The 12,964-nt window shown below is 38.3% G+C and overlaps 1 protein-coding gene across 3 annotated transcripts in view; it reads left to right on the top strand.

The window, feature by feature from the left end:
- The window catches only part of ITGB6 (integrin subunit beta 6), a 125,155-nt gene that overhangs the window by 61,508 nt on the left and 50,683 nt on the right, over nucleotides 1-12,964 (top strand). For all 3 annotated transcript variants that reach the window (XM_036857552.1, XM_036857551.1, XM_036857553.1), the window contains 3 exons: nucleotides 5,282-5,447; nucleotides 6,705-6,866; nucleotides 9,895-9,990. In XM_036857552.1, the coding sequence (XP_036713447.1) occupies nucleotides 5,282-5,447; nucleotides 6,705-6,866; nucleotides 9,895-9,990 (424 nt within the window). The remainder of the gene's footprint in view (nucleotides 1-5,281; nucleotides 5,448-6,704; nucleotides 6,867-9,894; nucleotides 9,991-12,964) is intronic.

Here is a 12,964-nt window from a genome sequence, read left to right as displayed (position 1 = left end):
TTTAGATCTCAGGACTCTCTTACACTCTTAAAAATTAAGACCTCCAAAAGAGCTTTATATCTATCAATATTCAGTGTCTTAGAGTGTAAAACTAAGAAAATATAAAAATAATTATTTATCATTTTATTTAATAATTACAATGAGAAACACACTGCATATTACTATAATAACACACCTTTAGGAAAATTAACTACATTTTCCAAAACAGAACAAAAGTTAACAAGATGAGTGGCACTATTTTACATTTTTACAAATCTCTTAAAATATCTGATTTAAAAGGAGACAACTGGATTATCATACCTGCTTCTCCGTTTAATCTGTTGTAATATTTTGTTTTGGTTGAATTCCATGAAGAAAGTCAAACTTCACACAGATATATAGTTGGAAAAGGGAGAAGCAGTTAATAGATTTTTCCAATAACTGTAGACATTCTTCTTTGATATTACATTCAAACTGTACAAGAGGTAAATTTATTTTCAATGTGGTATCTGAAAAAATATCAATGAACTTCATATTTTGTTACATTAAAAACCATTGGTCTGTTTTGCACTTTAAATCGCTCTTTTACTGGTGTGTGTGTGTGTCTGTGTGTGTGTATGTGTGTGTGTGTGTGTGTGCATGTGGTTTTGTAATATAACGCTTTGGTCATTTGGAAAATGATGTTTCAGTGAGTTATGGAGATCTTCCAAATTTCATGATATAATATCTAAAAAAATCATATTTGTTAATATCATCATTAATCCCATCAGATAAATCTTGAAGTATTGGGAAGCCGTTAAGCCATGGGTGACAGATGATAATTTTCTGAAGTTCTAATTTTCTAGTTACTTCAGATTTCATCATTGGCAACAAATACTGATAGTCGTTTTCCTGGAAGTAGCAGGCTTACTTTCTTCATTTTTAAGAACATGTCTGCCAAAAACTTAAGTTGGGATGATAGTTTGGCTTTCAGATCAAATGATTGTTCCATAAAATAGGCCAGTTCAGTTCAAACAATCGCAAGTGTTTTTCCACTATAAACATGTATTTCAATGTGCAGCAGTAATGCTGTATGCATATTCCCTGTGTGGTCACACAGAAATATTTTTTTTAAAACACGTATCCAAGGGTGTAGACTTAATAAAATTAATATCTTTTACTGCTTCATCAAGGACAATCAAGTGAAACTAGCATTTAAAAAAAAATTATAAGGAATACTAGGCAGTTTGGTGCCACTGCCTTGATCTGTGCTAAGGCACCAGCAGTTTTATTCACCATTGCTTTGCATCATCAGTGAAAACGTCAACAGTGAAGAAGACAAATAACATCTCTTATTATTATGAAAAACGTTTGACCTGAAAAACTCTCTGAAAAGGTCTCAGGGACCTCTGTGGGTCTGCACACCACGCTTTTAAAACCTTAGTTTTAATCTAGTCTCTAGTGCTTTTTGAAGTAGCTTGCTTTCTTTATCTTCGTTAGATGGAAGGTCACTAAAAAGTCGTTTCACCATGTAAGAGGCCTGAATGGTTTACGCTTTTGAAAGTTTCTCTTATGCTGCTGTGTAAGAAACATCAAGAAAAACCATGTTTTCTCCATTTTCCTATTTGTAATGACTTGTAATATGCATTTAAAAATATTTAACAGCACGAAGATAAAATTTTCTCCATCGAACATTTTGAGGGATTTTTTTTTAAACATCATTTCACGTTTGATTTGGTGTTTTGTTTTGTTTTTGAAGACATGAACAGTGAGGAATTCATTGTAGTTTTGCAAAAGAGATAACTGAACCATGAAATGCTTAGATTTCCTATATGTACACACAGAAAAACATATATGAGTATATAATATAATTTTTAATAACAAGCCCAAGTGAGAATACAGACAAAAAGAAGAAAATGGAAATCATTTCTAATCCCACTCAAAAAAGATGGTGTTAACCTTTTAATATATATCATTATAGTCTTATTTTATGAATTTTATTTAAAGTTTTAATAAAAATATAAGTAGCACTTTTTATATTGTGTTTTACAATTTTAAATTTGAATGCATTTTAAATGCAAATCTATTGTTGTCTAGGGACTCAAAATCAAGTTATTCAGCAATGAGTAGTTCCTTCAATTTCTATCTTAGAAAATAACAACCAAATATAAGCATTTGTTGGAGGAAGAACTCTGACCAAAATAGGCAGCCTCCGCTCAAAATTTTCTGGTGTGACCCAGCTCTGACATTCTGCTTTGCTTTAGCTACATTAATCTCCCAGCACATGAATATGTTTATTGAATTAAATAAATGTATTCCCCTTTCCAAAAGATTTGAGTTCTAGTAAGAACTACATAGCAAATAATTCTAACCAACAAAGATGCAAATTTCTTACTGAAAGATAGGAATACTAGTTCTCTGGCTCCGGAAGATGCTCAAATGCCATTTTGGTACAGTGTGAACCAACACTGCCAAACAAAAAATTTCCCAGACTAGTTGGGCTCCAGGGACAATGGTATACTTCACACAGTTACATACTTTTTATAAAATACTTTTTATGTAATTTTTACAACAACCTTGTGAAGTAACTATTATTATCACCCTCATTTTATAGATGAGGACACTGAGGTCTGGGGTAAGTAACTTGCCCAAAGATAGATAACTAGTTAGTCTTTTTATTCTAAATCTAATGCATTTTCTTCTATCCTGTAGCTGCTTTAAATACTACAGGAGCAATTAGGACAAATGCTACATTATTATCATTTAATAGGTTAACTTTTTTTTTAATTCCTCATTTCACATTTCAAAATACATTCATATTTGAAGGTGGGAAAAAATCGACTACATAAGAAGTTTTAAGGTATATATCCAAAAACACTGTAAACAAAATTTAAAAACAAACTACAAAGACAAAAGTTTAATACTATTTAGAGATAGAGTTCTTAAAATCATTAGAAAATAAAAAATACCCCATTAAGAAAATGGGACATCTCAGACTGTACCATTCAGTGCTGGGCACCTTTAACACCCCTTTGTTCTGAAGTCTGAGGACCCATCAGATTATGACCTACTTTTTGTGAAAGTCTACTGACAGGAAGTAAATGATTATCCTTGCAGACACCAGCACTCTGGTTCTGGCAGAGCTGCATTTCTCAGTGTAAACAAATCCATAGTCATTCTGACTTATATATATATGGTTGATTCTCATCATTTACGGAAGTCTTGCTCTGTAAATTCTCCTCAACAACTGCATTAGAGAATGCTGAGCATTTCTCCTAGGGGAGACACAGGGTTAGGTTTCTGCGAGTCTCTGGTCACATTTCACCAACTGAGCAATACATAACTTTGTTTTCTGTGTGTTTCTGTTTAAAGACATCTTATTTAATATATATTGTTGATGTATTAATGTTGAAATCACAGCCAACAGCACTATAACTCATGCCAGAATAAAGTTTAGCTAACACGTGTATTTTCCCCATAAGACACATCACAGTCTTCCTGCACTTAGGAATACCAGACAGCACTTCAGCACTACACTTGGGTGTAAAAATCACCCAAAAAGCAAAATCACCCAAAAAGCACAAAAATGCAAAAAGAAAAACACCCCATGGCACCAGATAGACCACAAAAAGGACATTTGTTTACAATATGAGAGCTGGAACAAGAAGGCAGTCTTATTTGACCTCAGCTGGAAACATACATATCATATCAGGTGACTCAACTTTTTTTTTTGGCTGTATTGGGTCTTCGTTGCTGCGCGCGGGCTTTCTCTAGTTGCGGCGAGCAGGCGCTACTCTTCCTTGCGGTGCGCGGGCTTCTCATTGTGGTGGCTTCTCTTGTTGCGGAGCACGGGCTCCAGGTGCATGGGCCTCAATAGCTGTGCCCCATGGGCTCTAGACCGCAGGCTCAGTAGTTGTGGCGCACGGGCTTGGTTGCTCCGCAACATGTGGGATCTTCCCGGACCAGGGCTCGAACCCGTGTGCCCTGCATTGGCAGGCGGATTCTTAACCACTGTGCCACCAGGAAAGCCCAACTCAACTTTTTTGTCACGCTGTGCATGTACACGAATGATAGAGAAAGTACTGAAAGGATTGATTTGGGGGTTACAAATACATTTTAGCAATATGGATTTTCAAAGATATGGAATCTGTAAATAATGAGAATTGACTGTATACCTCAGGCAGATGAATATGGTGAAAAAGAGCCTGCTCCTCAAAGATGCATCAGCTCCTTGTATGCTGACAAGACAGGCTGTTGAACTTGCAAAGGTGCTCACCTAAGTCAACCAGCTCTCCTCGGAAGCACACCACAGCCTCACTGGGGGCTACTCCTTTTTGTCTCTGTGCTTCTACACCCATGTTTCTCAAACTTTGGAACGCATCAGGAAGACTTGGCTCAACACAGGTCTCTGAGCCCACACCTAAAATTTCTGATTCAGCAGGTCCGGAGTCATACCCCAGATTTTGCATTTATAACAAGTTCCCGTGTGATGCTCATGTGGCTGGTCCAGGGACCACACTTTGAGGATCTCTGCTCTATGTTATTATCTCTAGTTTACAAAGGAAAACCTAAAGCTCAGAAGGGTTGAGTAACTTGCCCAAAGTCTCATGCACAGCTACTAGCTGACTTTCAGAATAAAATGTGGCTGATTCAGGATTAGCAATTTCTGTTCTAATGTGATGTCTTTAGGGCAGATCTCATCCTAACATGGCATTTTCCTCACAGGTAAACAGTTTTTAGTGGTGGTTTTACCCCAGGCTTGTCCACAATAGTCTGTTCTATCACAATAAAGTTGGGCTTTAGAATCAAGAGTCTTGCTCTGATTTTCAGGCTCCGGGCAGGCAGGACTGAGCAGAGGACGAAGAAGACAGGTTCCTCTCTCAGTCTTGCTACAGGGTGACTCATCCTTGATGACAGTTTAAGCTATCAAAATACAAAGGAATTGTTGTCATCATGTAAACTTAATGGTGGATTTTGGTTGAGAGGCAATAGAAGGTAGTGATTACACACACACACACACACACACACACACACACACACAAACACACACGGGGAGTCTGATCACCTGATTATCTGTTTTCTGTGTTTGAACAAATGCAAGACACACAGCAAGCTCTAAGTGTTAGCTAATGTGGCCAATTTGGAAGGGCTGGGTGGGAGATGACGAAAACAACCTTAACAGTGAGACTCACAGCCAAGTTACGGAGTCGGGCACTTTAGAGAAATGCATCTTCATTGAAGGAAATGCTGTTAGGCTATTAAACCCATTCCTTGTGTGTTGTATCATATTTCATCAAGAATATTTTACATCTTCCTTTTGCAGTAGTATTCCATACATTTGTTTACCTACATTTGGATTCAAGCACATTTTGCCGTTGACAAATGATGCAGAAAGATTCAATGAAATTGTGAAGAATCAGAAAATTTCTGCTAATATTGACACCCCAGAAGGTGGATTTGATGCAATTATGCAAGCTGCTGTATGTAAGGTATGCTGAGGGGAGCAGTGTTTCATTCTGTTAACACAAATTTCATCTCTTGTGAACAAATCTCCTTTGAAAAGCTTAGCTAACTTTATCTTTCCTTTAATCACTGTATTTCTACAACAGATACTTAAAATTTTTGTACATTTTTAAATTCCATCATGTTGAAATGGAGACAATTTTTTATGCCTAATATTCAAATAGTCTAATAACATTGTAGTACTGTTGGGAAAAATTGGTTAAAAGAATAGTCATGTATGATTAATTTTCAAAGATCCAGATCATATTCATTAGTTTTTGAATTAACCATGGTGAAAAAAAAAAAAAACTAAGACAGCAATTAACGAAAAAAAGTAAAACTGTTCTGATTCAGAATAAACGTCTACATATGATCAGATAGCTATTGTTTCGAACAACAAAATAAGCATCAGAAGCCACAGTGTCTCTACAACAATGCAAGAATACCTCTCCTCCTTGACAATCAGACCCATATCCATGGGAACGATTCCCCTGTCTTCAAATGACAGTCTTCATGGAAAATATCAGGAAACAGATAGGGCCGAAGGTCCTAGAACGTGGGAGGGCCAAAGAATTAAGGAAGGAAGGAAAAAGATAAGGTACCATGGGGCAGCTACGATGAGCTTCTGTCCAACTAGTTCCTTGACTAATCTTAATTAAAGGGGAGAGCTCTGCAAAGAAACAGAAAACAGACCATCTTAATTAGCAGTACTCTGCAGTCATACTTTGATAAGCAGTTTTTATCCTTGTATTACGTTTATAATTTTTGGATGATATCAGTAGAAAGAGAAATAGGTGCCTACAGGTTGGGTGAAATTTTAATAAAACAGGCTTACTCGGGTCCATTCTGTATTGCATTCTTACTAGCTCTGCTTCAGCTTGGATTTGGGATAATCTATGACCTCCCTCACTCCCTTCTGTCATTTTTCTGGTAAATTGAAAACTGGACAGTAAAAATAATTAACTGTGTAAATGTCAAGATCAACTGGTTACTGATTGTAGTGGAACCATTTTTTTCTGAAGCATAAATCATCTGAAAATGTAATCCAGGATAAAACAAAGGTCACAGAATTTCATGTTTTTAATATGTTAATATTACCAACTCACAATAGATGAAAAAGTCTAAAATAGATTGAGCAGCAATATATATTTTAATAATCTGAATGTGTCCAAGCATAACTGATCCACTCTCAATAAACGTCTGCCTCTCTCCCATACAAGCCAAATGCTTCTTTCTCACTGCAGGAAAAAATTGGCTGGCGTAACGACTCCCTCCATCTCCTGGTCTTTGTGAGTGATGCCGATTCTCATTTTGGAATGGACAGCAAACTGGCAGGCATCGTCATTCCTAACGATGGGCTCTGTCACTTGGACAGCAAGAATGAATACTCCATGTCAACAGTCTTGGTGTGTAACCTACACTCTACACTGTTTTCAGGGCTACAAGTAGGCGAATGGAGCAATTGCTGTAACACATAGCAGAGTAACCCACCCTTGGTAGAAGCAGTGCACATTTTCTGATTTGAGATTAACACATTGGCCTTTCTCAATCCTCATCGCCCTTAGAGGTTCCCTCAAGAGCACAGATGGGCGTTGGGGATGTGTGATAAGTTCAGATTTGCTATAGTATGAATGATCCCAGAACCTCCCCAATTTTTCAAAGAGCCCGAGGCCAGCAAAATGTAATACAGTCAGCTCATTTTGTTTGAACCATAGCCCTGGAAAGGAAGGCTCAGACCAGAGCAGTAGTCACCTAGGAGTTGTTTTAAATGATGGTCCCAGAGTCATGCTGCCTCAATAATTCCATGTTTTCATGGACCCTGGGACTCCCCTGGGAAACCACTAGTCAGGTGCTGCTTGGCTGGTGCTTATTAAATTTGGCTTATTTTTGTCATTTAAAAAATGCTCGTGACATTCAAAGAAAAAAAAAAACTTGACTTTTGTAAAACAGGGTAAAAATTTCAGAGCTCTTTTGATGTACATGATCTCATTTGGTCCTCAGCAGAACCCTATGTGTCTAATTGTTTCCCTTGAACAGACCGTCAGGCTGCCACGCTGGTGCACGTGTCATTCCCTCTGTCTGGAAGGCCCTTTCCTCCAAGGCTGCTGAGAAACTCTTACTGATCTTTTAAAACCCAGCTCAATCATGACTGTTCCAGGGACGGGGAGGGCCCTGTTTGACCTCCGCTGGGCCCCAAAGCGATCACGTCTCCCCTGGCTCTTATACATAGATGGCTTCTTGGCCATCGCCATACGGAAATATGCTTGTTGGTTTCTGTCTGTCTTTAACATACATCCTCAGTACCAGAACTGGTTTATTATCTCTATTTGCTGACAGCACAGTGCCTGGAGCACACTAAAATAGAATTGAATTATGAAGCAGCAACCTGGAAAGGTCATATTATCCCCATTTAACACTTGGGGGAAAAATGGTACAGAGAATTTAAGTGACTTTTTAAAATAACAATGCTGTAGAAGTGTGTGTAGGGAAGAGAAAGAAAGAGGGAAGAGAACCCAGGATTCTAATATCAGATTGGAAAAACTATCCTCTAAAAAAAGGATTTAGTGAGATAATGTACAGAAATGCTTACTACAGTGCTGGCAATTAGTTTTAAAAAATCTAATGGTTCATGAATTATCTGCTCTCGTTTCTTGACCTCAATTTCTAAACTGCAACGTGGCTGTTTCTACCTAACTTTTGATCAATAGTGTTCACTGAATTTATATATTTTTAATGGTATCGGTTGTCCTTCCGTATTACAGGATTGGTGACGGTAGCCACATTTTGTCTTTTAGCCAATGAGGGGTAATAAACTGTGAGAAGTGGATCCCTTTTTTGTTACTTTTTTCTTGCAACTATTCAAATGCCCCATAATAGACATCTCAGAAAAAAGCAGGATCACAGAAGCAAATACTGCCTGTTGCCTAATATGACCTTCTCCTCTAATACATGTCCAAGTGATTCTTATTGTGTAAGTTGCTACAATGCACAGAGCCGTGGGCTATTTCCCTGCCTGCAACATAGCCCCCGGGTCCTCTGAGCACTTTCTATGCTCTCAACACTGGGCCAGGCTCCTGGGGCCGCAAAATAACAGGACATGATCCCTGGCCTTGAGGAACTTAGAATATAATTGTGGGAATTAAACCAATAGATCTGGATCAAATAGAAAACCATATTCACCCACCTATGGAGGGCTACGTGGAGATAAGGAGGGACCAGCATTGGAGGACTTCAGGCTTAAGGTTGAAGGATACTTAATGTTTGGGCAATTGAAACACAGAGGAGACTGAGAATGTCAGACTCAGGAAGGTTTATAGATAGTATCTGGATTCTGCTAATACCCACACATAAAAATCCAAATGGGATAGAAAGCACGCATTACACAGCCAGATTTGCAGTTGGGAAATTGACCTGAGTATCTCAGGCAAAACTATACTTTTCCCTCAACTTTAATTTTGTGGCTGAAGACAAAAATATTCCGGAAGTGCTGAGAATATATGAACACACCACATTCGTGTGCAAGAAGGCTTATTCGTCAGTGTTCCTGCACTTTGGCTGACTGCGGTCATAACCAACATGGCATTCTTAGTTCCCTTGTTTGCAGGCCACTCCCTCATTTGAGGTTTTTTTTGCACATTATTCACATTTGGAGTCATACGCCAGGCAAATGTGCTCCAGGTTTTCCAGGCTTGGAAAGTAAAGGTCGTCTGCAAATATGATAATTAATGACTTTATATTTTAAAGTACTTGTATCACTCAGGAATGAGTGCCTCAATGGAACAGAAGTAAATTGAATGCAATGGCTTTTCAATTGCCCTGTAAAAATATTGCAGCATCCCATAAAACCAATTGGTGACATCAAAAAAGGCAGTAAGACCAAACTGGAGAACTGGTACAGGAATATCTCAAGTCAGAGGGATTTAGGAGTGGCAGTGTGTCCTTCCTCAGCAGGTTGGTCCTTCCTCAACCCTCATCCCGCCCCATCCAATTCCAGTCGGAGTTTCAGAACTGCAAGAGTCACCTCGGTCTCATTCATCAGAGCCATAGCCCCTCTCTCAATTCTAACATTCCCTCCAATACTTGCCTGCAGGCAGGTGGCACTTAGAAAAAGACACGTATCTCTACCCTTGAAAACATGATGCACTGTTTTTAAATAAATTTAGTGATCTCCTTGGAAGTGACAGAGCATAATACACCGTGTTGACAGGCACTGACTCTAAGGAATTAAATCGACTTACAATATCTAGGAAACAATTACTAAACCAATTAAGAAAATAATGCTAATTGTGTATTTGTTTACTTGGAGTGATAGACACAATAATGCCTGTGAGAAGTGAAAATGCCAAACTCAGTAAGATATCTCTGAAAGAAATATTCCTTTATTTTACATACTTTTGTTAAGAAGATACTTAAAATCTTTGTGTTCAATTTTAGGAATATCCAACAATTGGACAACTCATTGATAAACTGGTGCAAAATAACGTGTTATTGATCTTTGCTGTCACCCAAAAACAAGTTCATTTGTATGAGGTAAGCAAACATGATTTGGGAAATTCCTTCAGGGAGATTATTGGACATGAAACTTTACCTCTGAATTTAATAAATGGGAGGCCAGTAGGTAATCGTGAACACGTACGAGATATACTGGACGCTGGCAAAGTGGATTCAGTTACTGTTTGCAATTTAAATTATAAACACAGAGATGCAGCAGAGAGTGGAGGACAGATATGGTGGGATAAGGAAGAAAGAGTTATGGAAATGAAAAGTTGGAAGAGAGTACCAATAAACATAGGACCACCTATCTAATGGAAAATCAGTCTATCTTCTCTTGAGCTCTTTCATCTGATGAGGAGAGTTAACAGTGAGCAGAGAAAATTATGAGAATGGGAGGAGACTTGACTTAAATCTCTGACATTTGCAAATTCGATACATAGAAAATACACAAGTAGAGATATAACTCCAACTATTGAGAAGTGAAAAGTTGAAAGAAAAAAAACTTGTTAAACCCTGGGCCAAAAAATAATTTCTCCCTTAAAGTAGTTGGATTTGCAGTTCAAGTTTTTGAATGGAAAGCACCAATGGCAGAAAGGAAATTGTTTCGTTAGATGAAAAAAATGTTCATGAATCACTGCATACACTGTAAAACACATATTACAAGTGCAAAAGTTTTCTGTGGCTTCTTTCCAGCCTCAGAAAAACAATATGTCAAAATGCCATGCATTGGAGTACTAGCAAATGATCTATTATTCCTAATGGGCGGTTTCACAGAGGAGGAATCTCTAGCCTGAGTCCTAGAAAATGTTGAGAAAATATGTGTCCGTTCAATTGTCTGTACCTTCTATGCAGAAGCTTCAAATACTCCTAAATTCAAAGTCTGATCTCCCATCCCTTTTGAAGGGACCTCTTAACTCGCTTGGTGAATTTACAGGGCTCAGGAAACACTGAGATTATTTCACAGAAGGCTTTGATTAAATGCCACTCACTGCTCAGGACGGTACAATCCATGAACTTGCATCAAGTTCTGTAGAAAGGATCCAGGAGGAGATCCTATCTTGCATTTTTAATGAGAGGAGGGTATTGTACTCCAGGTGAGATTGGCTTCTGCTGAAAACCAAGGAAGTCCCTTGCAATCAAGCTACATACTCGAGGGCTTTGTTCTACTCAGAGACCATGTGGGTTCACCTGATCTAGGCATTTTCTTAAGGCTTTTTAGTATGTGATACTTGTTTCCAGTGGTTTTAAGTAGTAGAGTTGCGGTAAAGATTTTTTAAAAGTACCCCAAATACAATAGTGAGTCTATTCTGCCTTTGATTCGTAAGGCTAGAGTGAGAGGACCCTGGGGGGCACCACACCTCCTCCAAAGCAAGGCTCCTGTTCAGAAAGGGGAGGAGGAGTTGCACAAAGTTTTCTTAAAAGGGGGATCTGGGAAACACGACTGATGATCATGAACAGAGACACCCATAACTCACTTTGGTAATAGACTTTAAGACACAACTCATTTAAATGCCTCCTCAAAATTGCTATTAAAAAGACAGAGCAAGGTGAAAAATAGCTCTGTGGCAAAACAGAATCTGTCGGATTTAAACAGGTTGCATCCACGGTTCCCTGTTGCAAAGGAAATGATCATTTCCAAGGAAAACACCAGATTAGAGCCTGCCTCTAACGTAACAGCAGGACATTTATTTTGCCTGCCTACTAATCTCATTATGAGGTGAATTTATGTCCCGTTGTGATCCGCGGTTTTTGCCATCTAGGCTCCACTAAATTCAAAGGGACATTTGCAGGGAGTCACGCAGTCGACCAGGTCAGCCGCCCACTCTGCGACTCTGATCCTTTCATTATTTTATTTTTATTCTGATGGACTCATCATTTCCTCTGCATTAGTGGGGGTAGGCGGCAGCCTGGTCTAAGGATAATGACAGCAGCATTGCACTTCCCTGAAGCTTTTGCACAGCATGAAAATGCTGGTTTCTTGTTTTATCGATAATGGAAACTGAAAATAGGCCAATAATGGCTTGGGTTGCCTTTCCATTTAAATCTCTTAGAAGGAGCCCTATGTGTGCAGGAGCCCTATGTGACCTGATGTTTGGATAGCTGTGATAGAGGCAGCATAACAACCAGACAATCACGGAAAAATAAAACCAGTGATAGGATAAATAAAGCAACTAAGTGGTTGGATCTAATGGAAATTCCAGGAGGCAAACTGTTTGCCCCAGTTCTGTGTTAAGCACAGTTATGTGCACACACCCGGGGCAGGCGCTAGGTCAGGTTCAATGGTGCCCATCTTGCAGCAAATAAAGAGTTATGTTGCCCGTTCATGGAATGCAAGAAAAAAATGACTATTTTTTAAAATAATTTTGGTAAGATGCCTTGGACTGCCCAGGTGTGTATGTTGCCGTACTTTGTGGTACCAGAGACGAACAAACAATGGAAAGGCTACAGTGAGCAGTTTTGCCTCCTGTTCAATATGACTGCAGTGTGTGCCCCAGACTCCAGCAAACAGATGCTTTTGAACAAACTTATTATTATGGATAGTTTCCTGTTTGTCCAATTACAGGGTTCAAAAGATAATGATAGATAATAGACTGAGCAGTAGGTAGTATATTACATTCAACTGCTAGATACCATTTTGAATCAGGATTCAATTACACAAGCTTTAAAAAAATTTTTTTATCTCCTCTGTTGTTTTCAAATATTTACTGTTAATTTACATCAGTTTAGTATCAGACTACTAAGCCCCAACTGTCTAATGTGACTAGTCTTTCCTTCCTAATGAGAGACTGAGAGAAAAGCAATTAAATTAGCATTTTTTACTACATTGTCAAATCCTATTATTAATCACCTGGGATTATTTGCAAGACCTTAAAATATCTCATTATCTTTCAAAATGTCTACCTCTGGCTGGAAAAGATGAGTTTTATGATGTTAATTTTTATTATATGTATATATATAATAATTGTGTGACCTGGTGTTTATGATGTAATGTTGAAACACCACTTAGAAA

This window comes from Balaenoptera musculus, chromosome 7 (assembly GCF_009873245.2).
Source record: "Balaenoptera musculus isolate JJ_BM4_2016_0621 chromosome 7, mBalMus1.pri.v3, whole genome shotgun sequence".
Classification (NCBI taxonomy): domain Eukaryota; kingdom Metazoa; phylum Chordata; class Mammalia; order Artiodactyla; family Balaenopteridae; genus Balaenoptera; species Balaenoptera musculus.
This window is presented reverse-complemented; position numbering and strand designations above follow the sequence as displayed.